Here is a 24,109-nt window from a genome sequence, read left to right as displayed (position 1 = left end):
ATATGCTGACAACTAAAGATGGTATTTTCAACTATACTAAGAGTTAAAGCTTCCGCCTTTGAAAATCCTAGTAAAAATATTGCATATTGTACTTTATTTTCAGTTCTCTGCTAATTCTTTCAACTCCTGGTTATGAGTTGCCACCTTTGAGTTCATTCCATCACAATAAGCCATTCCCTTGAGAGACCATGATGCATCACAATTACATCAGCACTGTGTGATGACTTTGTATTAAAACTTCAAGATACCCTGACAGTGCATCATGCATTAAGTTCCAGAAATGACTTCAGGAGCAAGAAATTCCTGCAACTGGGACATGGGATTGTCTTGGTACTATTAAACTTCCTATTACAGGGAAATGGAGCAGGATCACTACATGCTTTGTGATGAAGTATTTCCTTAATTGGTTTAAAATGTATCTACTATTCTTGTCATTGAATGACCCTTTTTCTCTTATTATAGGACAGTGTATAAAAAGTATAGCATCTTCTTTATTTGTACAGTACCTAGCACAGTGGGGTCTGGTTCATGACTAGGCCTGCTAGGTGCTATGATAAACAACAAAACAACCACTGTGACCATATCCCCTGATTTTGTTTGTGATTCTAGCAATTGTCAGAATCACTGAACTCTGCGGCAGCAGGTGCAAGGCAATATTCAGCATAGTAAATGTTCTGTGTAGTAAATAGCATTTTACATCCACAGTAAATGACTATACAAAATGCAAGGCTTAAGAATCACACTCTAAAGGACGGTTGTATAGAAGACACTATATAAATATCAAATCTTATTTCTCTCACTAGCACAGTACCACTACCTGTATGAATTTGAGCAGTTCCCCATCTCCGCACTTCAGTTTCACCACCTGTATAACACAGGGATAATCAAGTGTGACTACCAGCAATCCAAGATGCCAATATCTGAAGCTCCCAGAGGGAGGGGACTGTCTCCTTGCCTATCTGCTCCCACTTGTACCAACCCCAGATTATTCGAACACATCAGTGACACCCAGCCGCCCTTCTCTGCCTCTCCCGTGCTGGAGGGACTGCAAGATCCTGTCAGGGACGAGGCTTCTTTCTCATTTGGCCTCCGGTGAATGAGTGGCTGGGTTGCAGTTTCGCAGCAACAAAAACAAACCCTGCTGCGGGGGCGGCAGGCAGCTGCTGGTATTGCAGCAGCAGAGGCCGGGATCCGTGCTCTCCGTGGGGCTGTTGAGCGAGCGCAGAGCGAAGGCAATTCTCATTTCCTCTGGAGGAGGCGGCCAGCCCAGCCCAGCAGGAGGCGGGGCGCCCCCGATCCCGTGTCCGGATTAGCTCTGCGCACGCAGCGCCGGTTGGCTTTTCCCCGGCACAAGCTCGGTTCCGCCCAGGAGAACCAGCCCCGGGGAGAGGGCAGATCCGGGGAGCATATGGAGCCGCGCAACGTCGGCTCGGCCAGTGTGGAGCGCGGAGCGGATACAATGTAGCGAGCGGAGGAGCTGGGGAGAGACCGGGAGCCACAACCACCCCGTATCACAAGGGAGACCGGGAGCGTCCTTCCGCCCTTTTCCCGGGAAATCAGTGATTATCCCTGGAGTAGCGACTGAGATTTGGGCAGGCCCCGGCCCTTGAGATGCTCCCGTACAACTGCCGGAGCTCGGGGTGAGGCCCTGGGCAGCTTCCCTCCCCCAATCATGTCCCCCGGACCCCCGTGAAACCCTGACGGGCCTCCCCGAAGTTGCTGAGCAGAGAACACCATGGAGCTGGAGCTGGGCTGGGCGGCTCTGGTGCTCCTCTTCGCCGCCTCCCTGCTCACCGTCTCGGCCTGGCTGTTGCAGTATTCCCGGGGCGTGTGGAGCGGCCGGGGAAAGCCGGAGTCCGCGGGAGGAGCTCTAAGGGAAGCAGGCATCTGGAAGTCCTTACTGAGGCTGCGGGTGGCCCGGGACGGAGCTCCCGAGGAGGCGGTAGCGGGGGCCAGAGGGCTCCTTGCCTCGCTCTTTGCCTTCAGATCCTTCCGGGAGAACTGGCAGCGAGCTTGGGTGCGAGCTCTCAACGAGCAGGCCTGCAGGCACGGGGTAAGAGGCAGGGAGTGGGTGCTGGGCCGGAGCCGGGCATGGGGCAGTAACTCCAACTGGATTAGGGGGTCGGGCACCTCACAGAAATGCCACTTGAATAGCTGCTAATAGTTAACCCCATTCTCTTCCTCCCCCAGCTTTGGTGAAATTGCCCCCCAAAGAACAAAATCGGGGTTGCCTATACCAGGGCTGCCCAGAGGATTCAGGGGGGGCTGGGGCAAAGCAATTTCGGGGGCCCCTTCCATTAAAAAAAAGGTGCAATACTATAGAATACAATATTCTTGTGGGGGCCCCTGCGGGAACTGGGGCAAATTGCCCCATTTTCCCCTTCCCCCTGCCCCCGGGGCAGCCATGGCCTATACAGTGGCAAGTGGAATGAAAGGGGTGGGGGCTTTCATCGCTTCTCAGATTAACCTTAAAGTCCTCTGGCGAACAGAAATTGCCGTGCATTTCCCTGACTCTTGCCCAAATAGTCTTTGACTGGACAAAGGGGATGGACCCTTCTGTAGCCGGAGTAAACTGGGACATGGGGAGCTGGGGTCTTGGCTTGTCCTTAATCATGCAGTGTTACTAATGAAAATTTAAATGCACTGAAACCAGAAATGGAAAGTAAAGTTCTCACAGTCACTGTAATGGAAGTTAGAGGTGGAAAAATCTTTCAGATCATCCCCACATTGTGCCAGGTCTCTTCCTTGCGGGACATCTGACCACTGGGGTATATGAAGTTTTTTGTGCTATCAGATGTAATCTGATAAATATAGCGGGATGTGTCAGACTAAAATAATATACAATAGTCACTTTCCTACTAATGCCCATAATTACTAAAATTGAGCATACTTTAAAAATGAGAATTTTTACCCTTAACATTTCTGTTTTTATGTTCTACCTTTTGCTCATCTGGAACAATGATAATAGACTGGATAATTTCATTTTCTGGCTTTCATGCACTAGCCCAGGGGTAAGCAACCTATGGTACGGGTGCCAAAGGCGGCACCCGAGCTGATTTTCATTGGCACTCACACTGCCTGGGTCCTGGCCACTGGTCAGGGGGCTCTGCATTTTAATTTAATTTTAAATGAAGCTTCTTAAACATTTTAAAAACCTTATTTACTTTACATACAACAATAGTTTAGTTTTATATTATAGACTTAGAGAAAGAGACCTTGTAAAATATTAAAATGTATTACTGGCACGCGAAACCTTAAATCAGAGTGAATAAACGAAGACTTGGCACACCACTTCTGAAAGGTTGCCGACCCCTGCACTAGCCTAATACTACAATGCTGTGGTTGTAAGTACTGCATGCATTTAAGAATACTTAAATATAAACTATTTTTGTTCTAAAAAGCCAAGATTTCTATGTAACAGTAAGTTTTGTAAAACTACTTTTCTAGCCCCCAACTCTAGGTAATATAAAATTATCTGACATTGCCACTAGAAGGCTTCCACAGTAATCTTAACTTCTGAATTTCCTGGCCAATGTTCACTTTAATCTCTAATCCTTAATGTTGCATAATACTAAAACAGAATATTCCTAATTGATTTCTCATGGAAACAAATGTAGCATCCCACAGTACCTGCAAGGTGATGACTTCCATCCTGCACCCAAAGAGAGTACAGATATAGTGGATCCAGTATTTGAGGTTGCCTGCTGTGGTGGAAAGGTTCATGGCCTTTCTGGAGTGTTGAGGTTGCTATAGGCTTCTAAAAGGCTGAGACAAAATTCCTTGAAGGCTAGTTTAAAGTAATGTTCACGCCAAAAAAGGAGATTGATGAATTTATTATCTTTGTCACATCCAGGACTTGGCTGCCTCAATGAGAGGAGAAGATGGATATACAATTTGTGTGTGTTTTTGGGGAGGGAGGGAATGTTTTATACAAGGGGAAAGCCCCATGATGTTGCTGATTGCATTTGAAATGATAATGCACAACTATGCTGTGTGGAAGTGTAGCCTGATCAGTGGAGGTTTGAGGCCTGTTTGAGGCCTAAACTCGCATGTTTCCATACTTGTCTTCCATAGCATAAAGCAAGTAACTTTCCCCTGTAATTCTGCTATTAATTCCCTTGCTTCAATGTAGGTCTCAGGTGATTAAAATGCTGATATACACAAAACCGAAGGGGAGGCGGCAAGTTAGTCAGTAACATTGAATGGAGCAAATCCTGCACAGCCCAGGAAGAAACACTTGTCTTGTAATCTCTCATGTACATATAAAATTACAGGGTTACATACACAAATTACATACACAAATTCAGTGTTCAGAAAGACAGTCTCCTGATAGGATAATGAAGCTGACAGTAGACTTTGTATATGTTTTAGCTTCTTATTTATGTATACAGTATATCAGGGCTACATAAATGTGGTATCTTTTTTCATGGAGGAAATGTTACAGGAAGTGATTAAAATGACTTTGTTGTCCAGACAGTACCGGTTAGCCGAATAGGGCTACCAAACTCAGTACTGACTGCCTTCCACAGGTTATGTAGCTGAAGTAGGGTTTAACCTGGACAAGAAGCAGAATGGAATAAATAAGAAAGCAATGTTATGAAATAAGGAATATGATGAAAGTTCAGACCACATAAGTCTCTCTCAACCTAACCACACAAGATATTGTCAAAGTTGCTATCCAAATTCAGGGTTTGTGAAGTCTAACTTTCACAAATGCTAAGTTGAATAGAAACACTTTGAAAAAAACCATCAGGAAACACGCTTTCAATGGAGTTTGTTTTTTTAATCTAAACATTGCACTTTTTAGTGCAGTGATGCACAACCACTGGCAAGGAAAACTCACTAGCTACTACTACTCTTGCTTGCCTTGTCCAAGCTGAAAGAAACACAGAACCTAAACAAGCAGCATGACTAAAAATTCTTTGTTTTAATAATCTCAAGTGTTACTAGGTAAGGAATGTTAAAAATAATATATTTAACCCAGCAGTGCCCCAGAAGAGATGGTAAAAAAACATTTTATAAAGGTTAACAGACTTAAAGCCATGTGTTCCTGCCCATTAACTGCCCTACTGGGGATTTGGACTCTGCATCACAAAGGATGCAAGTACCTGGTGTGGATACCCATTCTGTTGCTGTGTTGTGGGTTCCTGATGTGGTTGCACGGCCTGTCATATGATGCTATATCCAAAGAATGACAGAGAAGATATAATCTGCTGGGAGAATTGTAGGTTTCGCTGTTTTCAGCACTGGTTTTTATCTTGTAAGATACCTGAAGAAATGTAACTAAAAGTGCCTGGCCTCCTCCCTTTAGGTTTAGGGGTCTTCCCAGCCCTTCCTTTTGGGCTGGGGATTGTCTGTCAAGCAGCACCCTCCTTGGTGCAGAGGCCCAGGGCTCCTCTTGTGGCTTTCAACCAGCTTCTCCTCCAGCAGGACTGCTTCTCCAATTAGTCCCCAGGCTCTGAGGGGTCAGCAGGGAGGCAGCCTTCTCCTGCTAATGTGTGTGTCCGTTTTAAGGGAAGAGGCAGACTATATACAGCTCTCTTTCCCAGACTAACTCTACAAGACTCCTGCTCGTGGGCCCTTAGAAGAATAGCAGCACATGTTTTCCCCAAACACAGACTATTTCTCAAGACCACTTCCTCTCTCCCCATATCTGCCTTTGTGACTTTCCTAGATCCTTGGGTAACTCACCTTAAAGGGACCACACCATGGGACAGGAGTGGGATGCCTCTAGACCCTACTACCTTTAAAGGGATGGACTATCCCTGTCAAAGAGGTGTTTTGATGTGAGGGGGGATTAGCTAAACAGAGATAAAGGGTGGAAGAGGGGACACCAAAAGCCTCCATGGTGCAAAAGGGTTAAAGCTTCAGCTTTTCACCTCGGGACACTATGGTTCAAAATTAGGTCTCAAGCGAAAAGTACTTTTTCACTTCTTGTCTTAAACACTTGTTCATGTTTTAGATTGGCCATTTGCATCACAGCTATGGCTCTTGGTTGGATAAACTCAGAGCTGGAATTGCAGGGCAGCTCCCAGTTAGGACAGATGTGTGTCAGCAGACTAGTGTGTCGGGAGCCCATGACTGAAAGAGCAGGGGGACTCTGGGTCAGGCTGGAGGAACAGTGGCAGAATTTTGCCTGAGATCCCAGGACTATTGTAGCAGATGGTCTGCAGATTGGAACTCGGGGAGCATTTGGCCCATGCTCGGGTACCTTTATAATTGGTGAGATTCTGCTGAGTGTGAAGGTCACATCATGATTAGGTAGCTACAGCTGGAATCATTTTTTTTTTTCTGAAGCTGCAGGAAAAGCTGCAGTTTGGCTCTTGTACTTTCTCCAGTTTTTCATTCCCCTTATAGGGGAGACATGTCCAGCCTCATGCTGACCTCTGCTAAGGAGCAGCATCTGAACCTGCCTCCCAGCAGGTGAGCTCCCATGACACTGTAATGCCCAGTGTTTTATCTGCTGTGCTGTGAAATAGAAGCACAGGTCTAGGCATCTTGCTTTCTGCCTGTCCTCTTCTCCACCTTAGTCATCTCTGCAGGCCCAGAGCGGGATCACTGCAAAAGCACAGAGCAGCTCACCTCTCTCACCCCCAGACTGGCTGTGGATGGAAATCAAAGTATGGCATCTTTCTGAGTGGCAAAAACAAATGCAAGGACAGGGATGCTCAGGTTTCTCCTGAGAGGACAGAAATTAAGGTCCGGAGTCCCTCTTCTGCAGCAAGCTGGGGGTGCCATAGCTTGAGGCACTGAAATAGAGGGGAAGCAGAACTTGAAGGTGGTGGCTGCCATATTTACTCAATGCGGTGAGATGTCAGACATCCTGAGGGTATACTTCAAAATGGAAATACAGGTCTAGCAGCTGTGCTTGTGTGACAGCATGCTTCCCAGAAGCAGGTTGCCTACTACCACTTGGAGGCAAAAGCTCTGGGAGTGGTGCCCATTTTGTTATCTCAGTACTGGACCCCACCACCACTTGTCTTCTCCTCCATATTTCGCAGAGTTCTCCCTTGTGGTTGGAGTGTCATCTACATTAAATGAACTGGGTTCATGAACTTAAAGCTTTATCAGAGCCTTCCCCCCCACCCTCACTTTTCCAAATCTGGAGATAGGCAACTAAACTAGAATTGATGCGGGGGGGAGGTAGGCTCAAACCCAGCTTGAAATAATTTGGCCCCAAAACCAAATTGTTAAAGCAAATTGGCATCAGCCACAACCCCCCACATGATCTGACATTGCCATCTCTGTCATTGCGGTCCCTCTGTCTTTGACACAGATTTCTTTCTCGTGATTTGTGTATTCAGGGGGCTCATTTCTCTCTGCCTTCTGCTACTTGGAACTTATCTGTCTTAGTGCTTTGACCAAAACCCTCCTAGTATGAATGCAGCTCCTATCTGTTTCTTGTTTGTCTCTGTCCCTAAAAAATCTTTGCTGCTGCCCTTAGAGAGTTTATGGGGTAACAAGCAAAGACCTGAGCAGATGCTCTTGTTGATGCTATTTCTTGAAAGCCACTTTGCCATGTGAGATGTTTTGGGATTCTGAAGTGTCTCTGGCCCCAAGGAGAACTATGTGGGGTAACTTTGTAGCTGAGACTGGGTTGCCAGACTCTGTTCTGAAATACTGGTTTTGGGGATGCAACAGCCATGGATGCTTGGGTTCAGATATCAGGGGTTGCTATAACTTCCATCCCTGCTGAGATCTGTGTTTAATGGATACTGCCTGCATGATACCTTTATGGTCCTTTTATAACACCCTAGGGCTGCCTGCATAAGGAGCTGTTCATAAACAAAGCTTTTGTATGCTCTCCAGAGGGAGTTCCTCTCCCTATGCTGTATGCATGAAGGGGTAGTGATTCCTATCTGAGCCTACAGTGGTGAACTTGTTCCCTTCAGCATGATGCTGGCATAGCTACAGATATTATTTGTCATGGAATCCTCCAGCCCTCGTTTAAATCTACCAGGGCCCCCTCAGGCTTGGAATTTCACAAGCCAGCTCCATGCCATGCAAGGAAGGCTTTCCTCTTACTCATTCTGAATGTGTCTACTCTCACTGTCACCCACTTGTCGTCTTGTGCGGATGCTGCTCTGCACTCTCACTGCTCTCAATGACTGCCATGTGACAGTTCTGGAGGCCTCATGTTGGAATTGCTAACATTCCTTGAAATGGCTTTTAGATAAATTAACCTTGTTTGGGGACTAACGAGATTCTCTTACCCCAGAGTTCAATCCAAATCACGTTTGAAGAGAGTCCTCAGCTTCCACCAGCAGTGAATATAAGTCACGTGACCTGCACAGACCAGGCAGACCACAGTATGGTAAGACACTGCCATTCTGCATTTTGCTGTGCTCTGTATCTTTTCACTGAGTGCAAGTGTATATTCTACAAGGATTATCTTGGCCTTTAATACTGGGACAATGGATGGGGGAATGGGGCTGCAGGCCAGGGTTGAGATGTCAGAGTTATGAGGAGGGGGCCACTCAATGCTGGAATAGCTGTAGGGGCAAGCTCCAGTCTGGGATAGTAGTGGGGGTGCAGGTCAGGAGTTGACAGAGCTGGCTGAGGAAATTGCATCTTGCACTATTCTTGGCTCTGATCAGTGCTGTTGGACTCTCAACATCATGGCCTTACAATTCAAAACAGAGGGGACCTTGTAAAACTGAGGAGATTCAGTAAGAGTACATCAAAGACTTAAGCAACAAATAATTGAGGTAACTATGGTCACACCATGAGCACCCCTTGACACTCCTCTCCAGTCATGAGTATTTGCATTCCCCTGACTTCTGTCACCACGTATGACAAGGTTGGGCCTCACCACCCAGTGCCTCCTATTGGTTATCTCTGGGAATTAGCTCAGTCCAGTGGAGCGCCCTTTCCTGGTGGTGTCCCACCTGTTGTCCGCCCTTGGTTGGCGTCTGAGCTTGCGTCACTCAGTGGCCAACCACAACCTCCAAAGTCTAGCCCCTTGTCTCAAGGGCCAGTTGCAGTTTGTTTCAGCCACCCTACTGCATGGCCAGGTGCAGTACAAGGGGGGACCCAGGCCCGCCCACTACTCTGAGTCCCAACCCAGGGACCCTTTAGTGGCAACCTCCCTGCCCTCCTTCTCTCCCCTTGTCCAACTGCCCGGGCCACTTCCCCTCTGGCCCCTCGCACCCTCTAGGCCCTTTCTATCAGGGCCCACAGTCTGGCAGGTATTGGGCCGGAGCCCTACTATGCTCCCCCTGAGCCTGCCCAGCACTGCTCTGTCCGAGGTGCTGGTCTCCTGCTCTGGAGACAGACCTTCCCCCATGAAGGTCTGGGAAAGACTGCCTGCTGCTCTCCTGGGCAGCCCTTATATAGGGCCAAGCTGAGCCCTGATTGGATGTCTCCAATCTGGGCCCCAATTGGCTCCCAATAAGCCCTTCTCTAATTGGCTGCTGGTCTGCGCAGGTATTTCCCATTCAACCCGATTCTCTCAGGGAGGTTGCTGCAGACTCTCTTCTCTTTTCTGTCTAGGTGTTGCATTGCCATCTGTCAGCTGATGCTGTGAAGTTCCCAGTCTCTGTCACTCAGCAGTCTCCAGCTGCTGTTGCCATGGATACCTATCATGTCACCTTAGCTCTGCTGCAGGCCCAGGTAATAATGCTAAGTTGATGGATTAAAGACTTCCTCTTTCCCTGTCCCTTAACCATTCTTCCAGTCTGCAGGAGGAGGGGAAGGGCTGGCATGAGAGTCATGTTAACAATCCTCCTGTCAAAACTGTGGGGTTAGCAGAATTTCCCTAAAATAAACAAAGGATTTTCTTGTCTTCCTGAAAAGAAATCCATAACTGGGAAACTGTTTAGCTCTGTTTATCCAGGGTTCCTTACCTCACTCATAAGACGTTTTCTCCTTTTTGATTTTCATTTATTGGGTATCTCCAAAATTTTCCCGGAGAACAGCCCTTTTAATCCCAAGTAAATTTAAAAGAAAAATAACTCCCCATAGCTTCCTCCTGAGTTGTTGTTTGATCCTTCTTGAGAGACTCCGAGGTCTGGACTCCTTCTGAAGAAAGCATTGTTGGAAATGCATTTTCACTGAGACTGGTTGCTCAGTGGGATTGGGGAATGGAGCAATGGAGCCTTCTGCAGTGAAGTTACAGGTTCAAATCCAGCCCAGGTTGTATTTGCCCATTTGGTGGCCCAGTTGGTTCTCAGTCCAGTTCCTCCTAAAAAGTTATCATTACTGTAAATGTCCATGCTCAGAACTGGCAGTGGTTGGTTGATTGGTCTCAGTGAAGGTCCTTTATTAATAGCCAATTTGTTCTTCGTTGGGTGTCACCTGCCAGGTTTTCTGCTCAATCTGTGAAATAATGAGACATGTTATAGTCTTGTTCTCCTCTCACCACTCTCTGTGCTTCACATAGAGGTGAGAAATCAGGATGGCTATTACAGATCTTTCTTTGGGACTGTGAGGTTTTCTGGAATGGTTCTTACCTCTCTGAACTCTGGATAACATGCTGGCATACCATAAGTAAACAGAGGGCTTGCAAAGTATTTGTCACAGATTGGTTTGTGATGGTCCTCTTTGCCCTTTCACCATACTAGGTTACATGGGGCCCTGTTGGTGATTTAATCCCAAATCAGTGAACAGGGCATCTAATAACAAGTTGATTCTTAATGGTCCTCTTTTGGCCTGAGCCAGGTGGAGATCCGTTTGGAGGAGCTGCAGAATGAGGGCCTGCTGGTGTCATGGACATTCAAGAACAGACCAGACTTGAACCTTTCAGTTGTTCCGAAACTTCAGCCCCGTGAAGTGAGCAAACTGGAGGAACGAAGAAGTGGGGGTGGGGCAAAGAACAGGCATGGTGGGCTGAACCCAGTACTGGGCTGTTATCTGGGAAAGGCGAGGAGCTGTCAGCCTTTCCTCTCTATAGCCTTGTCTGTATTAGTATCTTTTGAATGATTGATTAAAGGGTGAGGGGTGGGATCTTCTACTCTTGAATTAGCGTTGGTGCAGCACCACCAGTGGCTGAGACAGTGGAAGCACTAATGTAGACAAGGTGCTAGCAGCTACAGCTGTTTTAGTTGCTCTCTCTGAGCAGGGTGAGATGCTTTGCTGCCAGTGATTGAGCTGCTACAGTAGGAGAGTTCCTGAAAAAAGTTAGTGCAGGCACAACCCACAATATTAACCGCTTAATGAAGTGGACTCTGGCACACTTGTGCCCCCTACAGCATTTCCTGTTTAGTCCCTCCAATTCCATAAGTCTTAATTGTGTGGTGTGTGTGTGTGTGTATATTGAGAATCTGGCTTCCCCTGGCTGCTTCTTTCTGACTCATTGTAGCAATGCAGCTGCTGTCTCCAAAGGGCAGCAGGTTGTCACCCATCTGTCTCACACACTTGTGATGGTGTGGGAAGCTTTAATGACTGTTGTCATGATTTGGAGTGAATGCAGCTCTTAGGGAAATTGCAGGCACTTGGCCTTAACCCATTTGCTTTGAAACAGTGTGAGAGCGTGGATGTATGTGTATGTACACTGTGTATATAAGCTGTACTATGTACATAAGCTGTGAGTGACACACCTAGTTTACCCCTTTTTAGGAACCCTAGAGGGAATGCAAAATAGACAAATGGAATGGGCTGAGTATGACTCTGTGGGAGGTGAACTGGGGCCACTTCTATGGAGGAAACTATTCCAGTAACTTGTTTGTGGTTTTTTGGGGGGTCTTTTTCATTTTGGTTTGCTGGGAAGAAGAATGATGGGAAAGTGGATCTGTCCACCATAAAGGACCTGATTGAGGATTCAATTGTCAGCACCCAGCCTGCCATGATGGTGAATCTGAAGGCATGCACTGCTGGTAGTAATGTGGTAAGGCTCTCCTCGTTTTCAGCCTGATTAGCCTGTGGAAGTCACTGCAACAAGATTACCGAGGTTGAGAGCATGGCAAGAATCATAAAGCGTTAAATGTGTTTGGGGAGGGTAATCTTCTCCATTATACTACTGGGATTAAAACTACATGGCTGTTAGCCATTTTATGTCCTGAAAAATTAGTTATTAACTGCCAGGAATTAGGAAGAAACTTCCTCTATGGGTTAAATCCATAACTGTCTATTATATCCTTTTTCTGCCTTCTTCTGGAATAGTGGATGCTGGCCACTTTGAGATGGGAAACCAGACTAGATAAGAACATTGGTCTGATGTCTGGTAATCCTTTTTTCCTTCCCCATGTGCCTTGAAAGCAGTGGGAATTGAGGAGGATCACTAGCAGGCCCACAGATATCTATAAGAGCAGGTGTGGGCAAACTACGGCCCGTAGGCAGCATCTGGCCTGCCAGTCATTTTAATCGGGCCCATGAGCTCCTGCTGGGGAGCAGGGTCGGGGGCTTGCCCTGCTCTGGAGCTCCAGTGGTGGAGCAGGGTCGGGAGGTGCTCTGCAAGGGTCCTGGAAGCAGCAGCATGTCCCCCCTCTGGCTCCTATGCGGAGGCGCAGCCAGGGGGCTCTGCTCCACATGCTACCCCAGCTCCATGCACCACCCCTGCAGCTCCCAGTGGCCGGGAACCACAGCCAATGGGAGCTCTGGGAGCGGTGCCTGTGGATGGGGCAGCGCGCAGAAGGGTCACCTGGCTGTACCTCCGTGTAGGAGCCAGAGTGGGGGCATGCTGCTGCTTCCAGGAGCCACTTGAGGTAAGCACTGCCCTGGAGCCTGCACCCCTGAGCCATCCCCTCCGTTTCCCAACCCTGATCCGCCCTTCCACCATCCAAACCCCTTGATCCCAGCCTGGAGCACCCTCCTATACCCCAACCACTCATCCCCAGCCTCGCCCCAGAGCCTGCACCCACAGCTGGAGCCCTTACCCCCACTCTCTGTGCCCCAACCCCCTGTCCAAGCCCTGATCCCCCTCCTGCCCTCTGAACCCCTTAGTTCCTGCCCGGAGCACCCTCCTACACCCCAAACCCCTCCCCTCAGCCCCGTCCCAGAGCCTGTGCCTGCAGCCAGAACCCTCACCCCCTCACCGCAGCCCAGAGCCCCCTCCCATATCCTGAACTCCTAATTTCTGGCCCCACTCTGGAGCCCGCACTCCCAGCCGTAGCCCGCACCCCCTCCCACACCCCAACCCCAATTTCGTGAGCATTCATGGCCTGTCATACAATTTCCATACCCAGATATGGCCCTTGGGCCAAAAAGTTTGCCCACCCCTGTATTACAGTGTTAAAGGAGGAAATGGAATCTGGGCTGAAGAGTGGGGACTGGATGTGCAGGTGAGTGCAGAAGAGACAACACAGAAACAGTAATGAACAAGCTAATAGGACATCTGACTTTTTTCACCCATCCTCCATAGGCAGTGCAGATTTGTTCCCTATAGTCCGTTCCTCCGTTTGCTTTACAATGTCTTAAGCAATGGTGCTCCCATAGTCACTTCCCTGCGCAGACTCCTCCACAGGTTAATAGGCTGTGGGACCAGCTCAGGTTCATGAGTGGCTTCTCTCCTGTATACATGCCGGATACCATGAGTTGCCACAGGGCAATCAGGGATGCATATCATAACCGTCAGCACTGCATTTTGTTGATTGAGGTTATTCAGCCTCCTCCATCTCACTGAGCTATGTCCTCTCTTTTAATGTTCCCGTCTGGCCTGCCGTGGCCCCTTACTCCAATCTGTTGGTTGGGGAAAGGGATTAGTGGGGGTGTTTCAGTTGGGCATGGTTGATCTGTCTACCTCCCATTTTGTTCCTCAGATGTCCTGCGAAAAACTGTCCCGAGAGTCCTCATCTAATGTAGTGGCCCCTACGGTGTCCAAGTTGCTTCTCCGGCATATGCAGGTGCTCAACTTGAGCTGTGAAGAGGAAGGAGGTAAGAAGGGAGAAACCAGTCGACCTTCAGGGGAGGGGATGTAAGTGTGTTTGACTTCAGAGGATGAAAAGACACTTTGCTCTGATGGTCTTCAGGCTTTGGGCTGGAGGGATGCCAGCATGCTGAGCAATATCCTAATAATTCACTCTGTAGAATTCCGATCCTCTCATCCTCATTTCCATTTCCTCTGATCCGTTCTCTCTATCCCAGGAGGTGGGAAGCTATGCTGTGTAGCCGAGCTAGACAGTCCTTTGCAGCAGAAATGGACAAAGCCAGCGAGAGCAAGCATCTCCAGCGCTGCAGCAGCGGTGGAGTGGAATGAGGAGCTCATGCTGTAAGGCGCTGGTGTTTGCTTTTTCAGCTAAGGGAGAGTTGCAGCCAGTGTGCTAGGTCTCTGGGGTTCATTAGGGATGGGTATGTTTCAGATGCCAACTCTCCTAGATGCAAATTCCTTTGTATTGGCAGAAGTTAGTGTTCATATCCCTGCTCTTCCCATCCTGAGTACCCATGCTGTTTTCCTAGTGCACCTCAATCCAGATAATAATTTCACTTCTGATTGTAGCACTGCTGCTCCACCTCCCCTTGTGTTCTTAGCAGCAGTGCAAGTGCACCTCACATTTGGAGCAGGAGCTCTCTTCTGTCATCACTCTCACACAAAAAAGTGCGCTGAATTCTGGGCCTTCTGAAGAGGTGGAGGTGGGTGAGGAATAGGGTCAGTCAGGGGAAAAGAGTTCTTGGGTGGAAGTCTTTTGACATATGCCGAGCCCCAATCCTTCTGTTTCTATCTTGACAGGGAGCTGGGGCCACGAAGCAAAGAGTTGAAGCTGAGAGTACTGGGGAACAGCAGTGGTGGGGAGAGTGAGTATGATCAGCCATAAACAGGATCCAGTAAGGCTCAAAATCACAGGATTCAAGAGTCATTCCTGGTGTTACAACAGCCCCTGAGATCTTTACAAGTGAAAGGATCATGAAATTGTCTCCTTGGAAAAAGGCTGGTCAGTTCATAAGACCCACATATTGAAAACAGAGTGTCTTAGTGCAATGCCACGATGTTTGGGTTGCAAATTCTGCAGGGAATGTTCACATACCAACCCAAACTGGACTTTTGACTTCATGAAAAACACTTACTACAGTTTTCAGGTTTGACATCTTCAAACCTGGATTTTGGGCCAGATGCTTTCCTTTTTGCCCTTCAGATGCCCAGACACCACCAAGCCATTGCATGCCCTAGCTGAAAGGGGAAGGAGGTATGCTACTCAATGCCAGATGAGCATTACAGAGGGCAGCTGGATTTCAGATCAGTTGCACTAAGCTATGCACTAGTCGCAGGACCTGAGTTTGAAGGAACTTGCAAAACTCCACCTTATTTTCACAGAACGAGCAGACTCTCAATTGGTTTGTGGCATAGTACAAGCATAAAGCCCCATTGAGCCCTCCTGTGATTAAGGAGCTACTGCAACTCTGAGGCTGCCTCGTGGGGGCATGGAGTTAGGTCCCCAAAGGCAAAAGGGGCTTTTGGGGGTTTCTGGCCTGAGTTTGTTCTCCCTCTCATAGATGTGCTTCTGGGACATACTGCTGTTTCACTTGACTCCTGCACCAAACAGCCATCTGGGAGGCTGGTCTATTCCCTGAGTCCAGGAGCTGGGCAGCTGCTGACACCTGCGGCTACCCTTACACTGGAGGTAAACATATGACCTATGAAGAGCTGGGAAGTGTTGTCTAGATGACAGGCCACTCCACAGGGAACTGGAATTCAGGATCTGGGAATGATACAGTGGCAGCAAACGAAGTTTCTAGAGTGAAGAATGGTATTGCCTTCCCCTTTACTCTCTAGCTTCCCTACAGCTGACTGAAGGAGTGGTGGTAATGGATGGTGGATGGCTGGCCTTCCTGGTTCGAGGACAGTGTGATATAACAAAGGGCATATGTCTTTCTGGCCTGCTGGAGCTGCTTATGCAGCTATCACTTCCCTGATAGTGATGTTAGTTAGGACATTCAGTGCACAGCAATCGGATCCAGGCTCACTCTCTGATTTCGACACTGTAGGCTTAGCAGATAAAAGACGAGGCTTGGAAGCTGCGTGTGTACCTGGGGATGAGGGAAAAGATGCGGTGGGTGGGCTGTGCCTCTCAGTTAGTAACCCAAGAGCAGTCTAAAGCTCTGGGGTCACAAATTGCTGCTCTGTGCAAGCTCACATGCTGAGTCCTCTTACCATGTGAGCGGAAGTCAGGCCTTTACAGCCTTTCTCGCCTGGGATGTCACCAGAGATAGACTCTCCGTGACTTATTTGCTTCCTTTTCTCTTTTAAGCTGCTCTACCACGAGTCTCCTTTGTCCCCGAATCCCCAGTATGCCACATCACTGCGCACCAGCATCACTCCCACCAAAAAAATTGAAATGGACCGTACCATCATGCCTGATGGCACCATTGTGACCACTGTCACCACCGTCCAGTCCAGGCCCAAGGTGGACTGTAAGCTGGGTAAGGACTGATTAGGACTTCATACAGGGGCAGATGTCTAAGACTTTGCTGGTGGTTGCTTTATCAACATGAAGTTAACTCTTATCTTGCCAGGCTAGCTCTGTGGTAAGTAGCTAAATTTTTGTTGCAGTCAGATCCAGCAATCCCTGCAATCTGCTCCTTTTGCAGCAGGAAAGAAGGGTTGCTGTTGGCATCACAAGTGGAGATGGTGGTGGTAACGCTGCTATTTCACTTCCTACAAGCTACTTAAGAATGTAAGAACGGCCATACTGGTCAGACCAAAGGTCCATCTAGCCCAGTATCCTGTCTTCTGACAGCAGCCAATGTCAGGTGCCCCGCAGGGAATGAACAGAACAAGGAATCATCAAGTGATCCATCCCCTGTCACCTATTCCCAGCTTCTGGCAAACAGAGGCTAGGGACACGGGGGGAATCTCACTGTACCCTTGGAGGACGCTGTTGGCACTTTGCTAACACTGGGGAGGCAAATGTAAAATAAGCCTCTTCAACCACACATGATAAAGGCTGTCTGGAGATGTGGGTTTTAATCCCTTCTCTGTTTTTGGCTTTTGGTATGACTTCAGTCAAATCACTTCCCCCTCTCTGCTTCAATTTCCTTGTCAGTAAAATGGAGATAATACTGAATGCATGTGTTTGGGAGGTTAATTTGTCAGCACAGAGTGCTACATATTATTATTTTACAGACCCAAATCCCCTTCCACCCTGCTGTGGGATGGTAAGAATCCCTTTTCTTGGCACATTTCTTGGGTGGGGTTCCAGGTGGAGTGAAGAGGAGATCTGCAGTTCGCTCCCCTGGTGTCACTGTTTAAAAATATTTCCTGGGATGAGGTGGGTATGCCAGGTCCAGTGTTTGGGCTGCTACATTTGCCCCATCTCTGGTGAAGATCACCCATCTCAATGTGTGTTTTGGTAAACAAGTCCTGCTGGATGTAAGGGGTCCCGAGGAGTCCCTCAAAGAGTTCACCTCCTTGTGTCTGTATGGGGAAATGAGTATGGACTGCCCTGTCCATAGGGGAGTTCATTTCATCCTCCTCAAAAGGCAGGTGACCTCAGCTGTGGCCTGGATCCTCCTCTTCTTAACTTTGTGCCTCTTTCCTTTTTGAGTCTAGATTCACCTTCGAGGTCCCCATCCAAAGTGGAAGTGACAGAGAAGATGACGACAAGGCTTTCAGAGAGCAGTTGTCCCAGCAGTGCCTCAGCCAGCAACAGCTGTAAGTGCACAAGAAACCGAGATCTTAATCTGGAGCAAAGGAGCTCTCTCCTCCTTCACAGTGAAAAGCTGGGGATTGAGTGGATGAGACTCATCCGCAGTGGCCAAATGCAGCTCATCCTCGTGGTCCCACTGTACCCACTGCAGGAGGAGCCTCTTGGATTAGAATGTTCCATATGGTTCTACATTCCAGATTTTGAATTCTTCATGATAATTGAAGCAAATTTCCTGAGTTTCTCTAAGGGGAAGAGTAGATGAGTTAAAAACCCAACCCTCTACTCCTTGTTGTCAATTGTTGGCTGCATGTGTACATGCTGTCCCAGCTCTGCGCAGAGAGCTGACACAGCAGATCTCAACTGAACTGCCAAAAAAGAGACAGACCCTGTTCTGTAGGAAAGACGTTCAGCCAGGTTTATTGTTGACGAAGCACAGTCCTAGTATCCCATAGACTCTACAGGACCACTAATGCATGTATTCCCGTTACAATGGACTAGCTCAGTGAGTGGCAGGACTTGCCATTCTCCCTCCTCAGCCAGACAAAGACACTCCTTCTAGGACCCCCTCTTTAAACACCGATACAAACAAGTTACCTATTACCCTTCTGACTTGTACACGTTGGTTAGATCAAAGCATATCTGTCCATCGCTGCTGTTGTCCTGACCTTATCTTTAAGAGAGCCAGTGTGTCCCTGTACCATCTTCGGGGAATGTGTTTACACCATATCGTGGTATTGGGGTGTTCTGGCACTAACCTTCTGGAATGTGTTTACATGAATACTTAGGCCTGGTCTATACTTACCGGGACGGTCGACGCGGCGAGTTCGACTGCTCGGAGTTCGAACTATCGCGTCTGATCTAGACGCGATAGTTCAAACTCCGGAAGCGCTAGTTCGAACTCCGGTACTCCACCGCGGCAGGAGGAGTTGCCGGAGTCGACCCTGGAGCCGCGGAGTTCGCTTCCCCGCCATCTGGACGGGTAAGTTTTCGAACTAGGGTAGTTCGAATTCAGCTACGTTATTCACGTAGCTGAATTCGCGTACCCTAGTTCGACCCCCGTTCTTAGTGTAGACCAGTGCTTAGTGCCAAAAAGTGCTTGTGGTTTTTGCAGTACCAGCCCTATTTCTGCCAGGTTCTGTGAACTTGCAAATAGGCATGTTTTGTAACCAGGCCTGACTTCTGCTTGACTCTTGCAAACTTTGTTTTCTTCGAGTGATTGCTCATGTCAATTAAAAGTAGGTGTGTGTGCACCACGTGCACAATCGTCGGAAGGTTTTTTCCCCCTAGCACTACCCATTGGGTCGGCTGTGGAGCCCCCTGGAGTGGCACCCTTATGGCGGTGAATATAGGTCCCTGCCAACCCACCGCCTCTTCAGTTCCTTCTTACCGCCAGTATCAGGGGGTAGCTGTGCTAGTCTATCCACAAAAACAACAAGAAGTCCGGTGGTACCTTAAAGACTAAGGGCAGGTCCATACTCACTGCGCGGGTCGACGCGGTGAGTTCGACTTCTCGGAGTTCGAACTCCGGAAGTGCCGCGGTCAACTCCGGTACTCCTCCACTGCAAACGGCGGTGGTGGAGTCGACGGGGGAGATGCGGAGTTCGACCCCGCCGCGTCTGGACAGGTGAGTAGTTTGAATTAGGATACTTCGAATTCAGCTACGCTATTCCCGTAGCTGAATTTGCGTACCCTAATTCGAACCCCCTTTTTAGTGTGGACCAGGCCTAACAGATTTATTTGGGCATAAGCTTTCGTGGGTAAAAAACCTCACTTCTTCAGATGCACCAGTGACAGTCGTTGGAGCTGCTTTGTTCTCTTGCCTCGAGCAAGCTCTTCTCCTAGCGAACAGTTGTTCTTGTATCCTATATAGTTAGTTAGTTCATAGATAAGTTTCTGTTGGGGGTTACCCCCCATCCCCTATTTTTCTACTCCCCTCTGAGGACTGGGGCATGCCTTGGTGTCAAGGCTTCAAATCCTGCAGGTCTTGCCAGAAATCTATGCCCAGGGAGATCCTCACGACTCCTGCTTAAAGTGCTTGGGGGAAGTCCACCAGACCTACAAGTGCAAGATTTTTAGGAGCTTCCCCCCGTTGGACTCCCTGGGACAGGAGAGCCAAATCGGGGAGTTGGACCTCATAGAGATGGCAACCCAGCACTCCCCGGCGCCGGCAGAGCTGGCCATCCTCACCTCAGCACTGATCACCGGCACTGTCCCACATGCCACTGCCGTGGAGCCCGAGATCAGACTCTGAGCCAGAGTCATATGTCTTCAGATGCAGCCAGCACCGGTCTCGTCGCTCCAGGCATAACGAGACCTAGCAACTTTTGATGATGCCCTGGCCACCACGGTGACAGGCCCACCCACTCAGTGACCCCATGGGTGTATCATCAAGCCCAGGGACCAAGCTCTAGGTCCCTTTTGGTCACCTCAGATAGATGGGGACCTCCATCTGCCTCTATGGTGAGGGAACCTCCAAGGGATTCCAAGACCAGCGCCTGAGCTGGCACCAAACTCGGCACAAAGTTTGCGTCTAGCATCGCATCTGCCACTGCACAGGAAGTACCTGCACGAGAGGACCTCCATGAATTGGAAGGTCAGGAGGACCTCATGCCGATGAGGGCTGCTTCATCCTCCTCCCCGGACAAGGCGGTAGCGGGCTTGTCTGTCTCCTTACTGGTTTTGGCCAATAGAGCTCATCAGGAGCTGCTCAGAAGAATAGCCCAAAATCTTGACCTGCAAGCAGAGGAGGTGTCAGAAGAAATGGACCCTATGGTGGACATTCTGATGCCAGAAGGTCCTTCCAGGATGACCTTGCCATTGATCAAGATCATCCACAATACTACCAAGACCCTCTGGCACACTGCTGTTTCCATTTATCCCACGGCTAAAAGGGTGGAGAGGAAGTACTTTGTACCCTCTAAGGGGTACGAATACCTTTTCACCCACCCTCAGCTGGGCACATGGGTCATGGATGCGGCCAGCGCCAAGGAAAGGCAAGGTCACCAGGGCCCCACTCCAAAGTCTATCTAAAGAGGCAAAGAAGCTGGATCTCTTCAGCCGTAAGGTCTATTCCACCGGGGGGCTCCAGCTTCAAATCACTAATTGGCAGGCGGTTCTTAGCTGCTGTAGTTTTAACTCTTGGAACTCCCGGTTCAATGAGGAGTTCAGGGTGCGGGAAGGGGCTCCAGGTGAAGGAGTGGGATGAGGGCTCCGTCTGGGGGTGCAGTCTCTGGGGTGGGCCTGCGGATGAGGATTTGGGGTGCTCCAGGCTGGGACCGAGGGGTTCGGAGGACAGGAGAGAGAGCTAGGCTGGGCCAGGGGGTTGGGGTGCAGGAAGGGGTGCAGGTTCCAGCTGGGAGTGCAGAGTTTGGGGTGCATGAGGGTGCTCTGAGCTGGGATCAAAGGATTTGGAGGGCAGGAGGGGGATCAGGGCTGGGGTAGGGGGTTGGAGCGCAGAGAGAGGCTATGGGGTGCAGGCTTCAAATGGTGCTTACTTTAAGTGGCTCCCAGAAGCAGTGGCCATGTCCCCACTCCAGCTCCTAAGCGGAGCCTCGGGTAGGCGGCTCTGCGCACTGCCCTGTCCATAGGCACCACCCCTGCAGCTCCAATTGGCCGCAGTTCCCGGACAATGGGAGTTGTGCGGGCAGCGGCAGCATGCACAGTGGATCCCCCTGGCTGCCCCTACATGTAGGAGCTGAAGTGGGGCCATGCTGCCACTTCTGGGAGCCACATGGAGCACCCCCGCCCCCCCGATCCTGCTCCCCAGCTGGAGCACCACAGCACCGGAACAGGGCAAGCCCCAGACTCCACTCCCCAGCGAGAGCTTGAGGACCAGCTTAAAATGGCTGGCGTGCCGGATCCGGCCTGTGGGACATAGTTTGCCCACCCCTTTCTAGAGCGACCTTAAAGTCCTTGGGGTTTCATGAGCTGGCCCCGCAAAGGAAGCATTTTAAGCCTCAGCCCCTGCCTTGCTTCCACCCGTCTTGGCCGAGGCAAGACTATAACAGGAGGTGGGGTAGGAGTAATAGGAAAAGGCCTCTCCTCCTTTACCCAGGGCCAAGGCTCGGCGAGACAGTCGCCGGCTCCTAAGAACGTTCTCAAAGAACGTGTCTATTCCAAGACCCACTTGCTTCCCCTCTGTCGGAGTGTCGAGCAAGAAGAACTGAAGAGGTGGCAGGTTGGCAGGGACCTGTATTCACCACCATAATTGCGCCACTCCAGGGTGTTCCACAGCTGACCTGGCAGGTACTGCTAGGGGAAAAACCTTCTGACAATCATGCATGTGGCGCGCGCACACCTACTTGGAATGAACATAAGCAACACATCTCGAAGAACAACAACAGTTACGAAAGGTAGGTAACCATTTTTTCATCTCAGCAGGGCCTGTCTTTAGTTCAGGCTTTAGACCTTACACCAAGCCCCTCATACCAGCCTTCATGTCTCAGGCTCTGTTTCTAATGCATTCTCTAATTTCCTTCCACACCTCCAGACACCCTGTCATCCATCTTGCATGTCTGTAAGACGTCTCATCCCAAAGTGCTTCACAGGTTGAATACATGTGGATTGCTTCTCACCTCTGAGATAGAACACATCGGTTGTTTAACAGTATACAACAAATCTTCAGGACAGTTTAGGACAGGAAGTGAAGCAGAATCTCACATCCATTTGAAACTGCATGGTGGATTTAAGGAGGCAAAGTGGAATTACCAGAGTCAGTAATTTGTGTCAGAGCACAAGCAACCAAACTCCTAATAATTTACAAAAAGTTCTAGGGGAACTTTGATGGCCATGAGTGGCTGGGACTCTGAATTTTAAGTCTTTCAGTTCAGCTGTCAACTCTTCCAAGACTTCCTTCTCCAGCATCATGCAGGTCATTCAGGAAAGGCTGTGGTAACTCTCTTCTTCTTGGGCCCGTTTTCCCCCCTCTCTCTCTCTCTCTCTCTCTCTCTCTCTCTCTCTCTCTCTTCTATCCCCCCCCCACCCCCCGGGTATGCTTGGTCCACTGGTAATGCATCTCAGTCTGGAGGTGACGTATCTCCGCTCAGGAGCGCTGCAATCATGTCCGGGGGTTGTTTCCTCTTTTGTGTTCAGGGGACAGTCACATGTCCAATGGCTTGGATCCTGTGGCCGAGACAGCAATCAGGCAGTTGACTGAAACGAATAACAAATCTGCCAAGAAGACCCCTACAAAACGCAGCACACTTATCATCTCGGGAGTTTCCAAGGTAACTGGTGATCTGGGAACTCTCCCCCAAAGTTGTGTACTGAGGGTTGTTAATAGGGGTATGGGTGTCATGATGGTTGGCTCTGCAGGGGACCTTATATACAAAGGAATCTATTTGTGCTGAATAATGACCGGCAGTCATGTAGCATCACCCCACAAAGGATCTCAAAGCACATTGCCATCACTGAAATGCAACTGTCTTTGGGGGTTCAGTGGGTCACAGCAGTAGGATAGAAAGTTAGTGAAGATGATGCAGCGTCCAGTTGAAATTTCATGGGGGATTTAGAGAAGGGGAATGGGATTTCGCCAGATGTCCCTGGCTGGAGGACGGAGGAGGAGAATCATGCTGTGCTATGAAATCCACGCACTTCAAATATCTCTTGCCAAATATTGGCAACTATACAAACATACACTCTCCTAGCACTACACTGACTGGGGGCATTGGCTCCTCTGAGGAAACAGAACTTGAAGGCTTCAGAATCAAAACATGGGGTTTCACAGCGCTTAAGAACATGTGCAAAGCCCATCCGTCCTGAGCCTCAGAGTCCCACTTGATGTTCCTCTCATGGGGCAGTTTAATGTTTTGAAATATAACTCTGTAGTTTCTCCTCTCCTTCCAGGCCCCAGAAGCTCATTTTTTCTCTAGATGGGAGAATTAGTAAGAATGGCTTGAGCTCTTTATTTTTAAAGAGGGGAGGAGATGGCCCAATGGAGACGAAGGTAATTTGTGAACTTTAACTCTCAACTTCTGTCTGTTTGACCTTTGCATCCCCTTCAGGTACCAATTGCCCAAGATGAAATGGCACTTTCTCTTGGTTATGCGGCATCTATGGAGGCCACCATGCATGGATACTCCATAATGGCAGGCATGTGCGACCATCCGCAGAGCTCCACTGAGCCATCCCAGCTGCTGGAAGCATCGTTCTCAGGACAGAGAGCTAGTCAGGAGCTGGATGAGACAACACGATCAGACATCTCTGAGAGACCCTCGGTGGAGGATGTGGAATCTGAAACTGGCTCCACAGGAGCCCTCGAGACCAGGAGCTTAAAGGATCACAAAGGTGAGGCTGAGTGAGCAGTGTTCAACACAGCAGGGCCAGGGGGATGACATGACAGTCTCTCACTTTGGTAGTGCAACATTCTCCCTCTAGCATCCGACGTGTGGGTCACGTTAACTTCACTCGTGTTCTGTGTTTGTGCTTTCATAATGAGGGGCAGGAGGGAAGTGTTTTGAATGAGTAGTTATGGCTACTTCCATTAGGGTTTGGGTGGGGTGTTTTTTTTTTTTTTTTTTTTTTGTAGTTTTTGTTTTTTAAGGCAGTCACTTCTTGTGAGCAAATCAAGGTGAACTGTGTACTGTAATTCATGC

The 24,109-nt window shown here is 49.1% G+C and overlaps 1 protein-coding gene across 6 annotated transcripts in view; it reads left to right on the top strand.

The window, feature by feature from the left end:
• The window catches only part of C2CD2L (C2CD2 like), a 50,530-nt gene that overhangs the window by 7,543 nt on the left and 18,878 nt on the right, over positions 1-24,109 (top strand). For 3 of the 6 annotated variants that reach the window (XM_044997048.1, XM_044997046.1, XM_044997049.1), the window contains exons 1-13: positions 1,321-2,053; positions 8,219-8,314; positions 9,493-9,612; positions 10,660-10,770; positions 11,708-11,824; positions 13,695-13,809; positions 14,020-14,143; positions 14,603-14,667; positions 15,364-15,491; positions 16,119-16,290; positions 17,420-17,521; positions 22,608-22,741; positions 23,519-23,801. In XM_044997048.1, the coding sequence (XP_044852983.1) occupies positions 1,736-2,053; positions 8,219-8,314; positions 9,493-9,612; positions 10,660-10,770; positions 11,708-11,824; positions 13,695-13,809; positions 14,020-14,143; positions 14,603-14,667; positions 15,364-15,491; positions 16,119-16,290; positions 17,420-17,521; positions 22,608-22,741; positions 23,519-23,801 (1,885 nt within the window). In that variant the 5' untranslated portion in view covers positions 1,321-1,735. Of the gene's footprint in view, positions 1-1,320; positions 2,054-8,218; positions 8,315-9,492; positions 9,613-10,659; positions 10,771-11,707; positions 11,825-13,694; positions 13,810-14,019; positions 14,144-14,602; positions 14,668-15,363; positions 15,492-16,118; positions 16,291-17,419; positions 17,522-22,607; positions 22,742-23,518; positions 23,802-24,109 lie in introns of those variants that run through there. The other 3 variants (XM_044997051.1, XM_044997050.1, XM_044997047.1) reach the window with 2 other exon arrangements.

Source organism: Mauremys mutica, chromosome 22 (assembly GCF_020497125.1).
Source record: "Mauremys mutica isolate MM-2020 ecotype Southern chromosome 22, ASM2049712v1, whole genome shotgun sequence".
Lineage (NCBI taxonomy): Eukaryota > Metazoa > Chordata > Testudines > Geoemydidae > Mauremys > Mauremys mutica.
The sequence above is the reverse complement of the archived record's forward strand: the minus strand, read 5'-3'. Positions and strand labels throughout refer to the sequence as shown.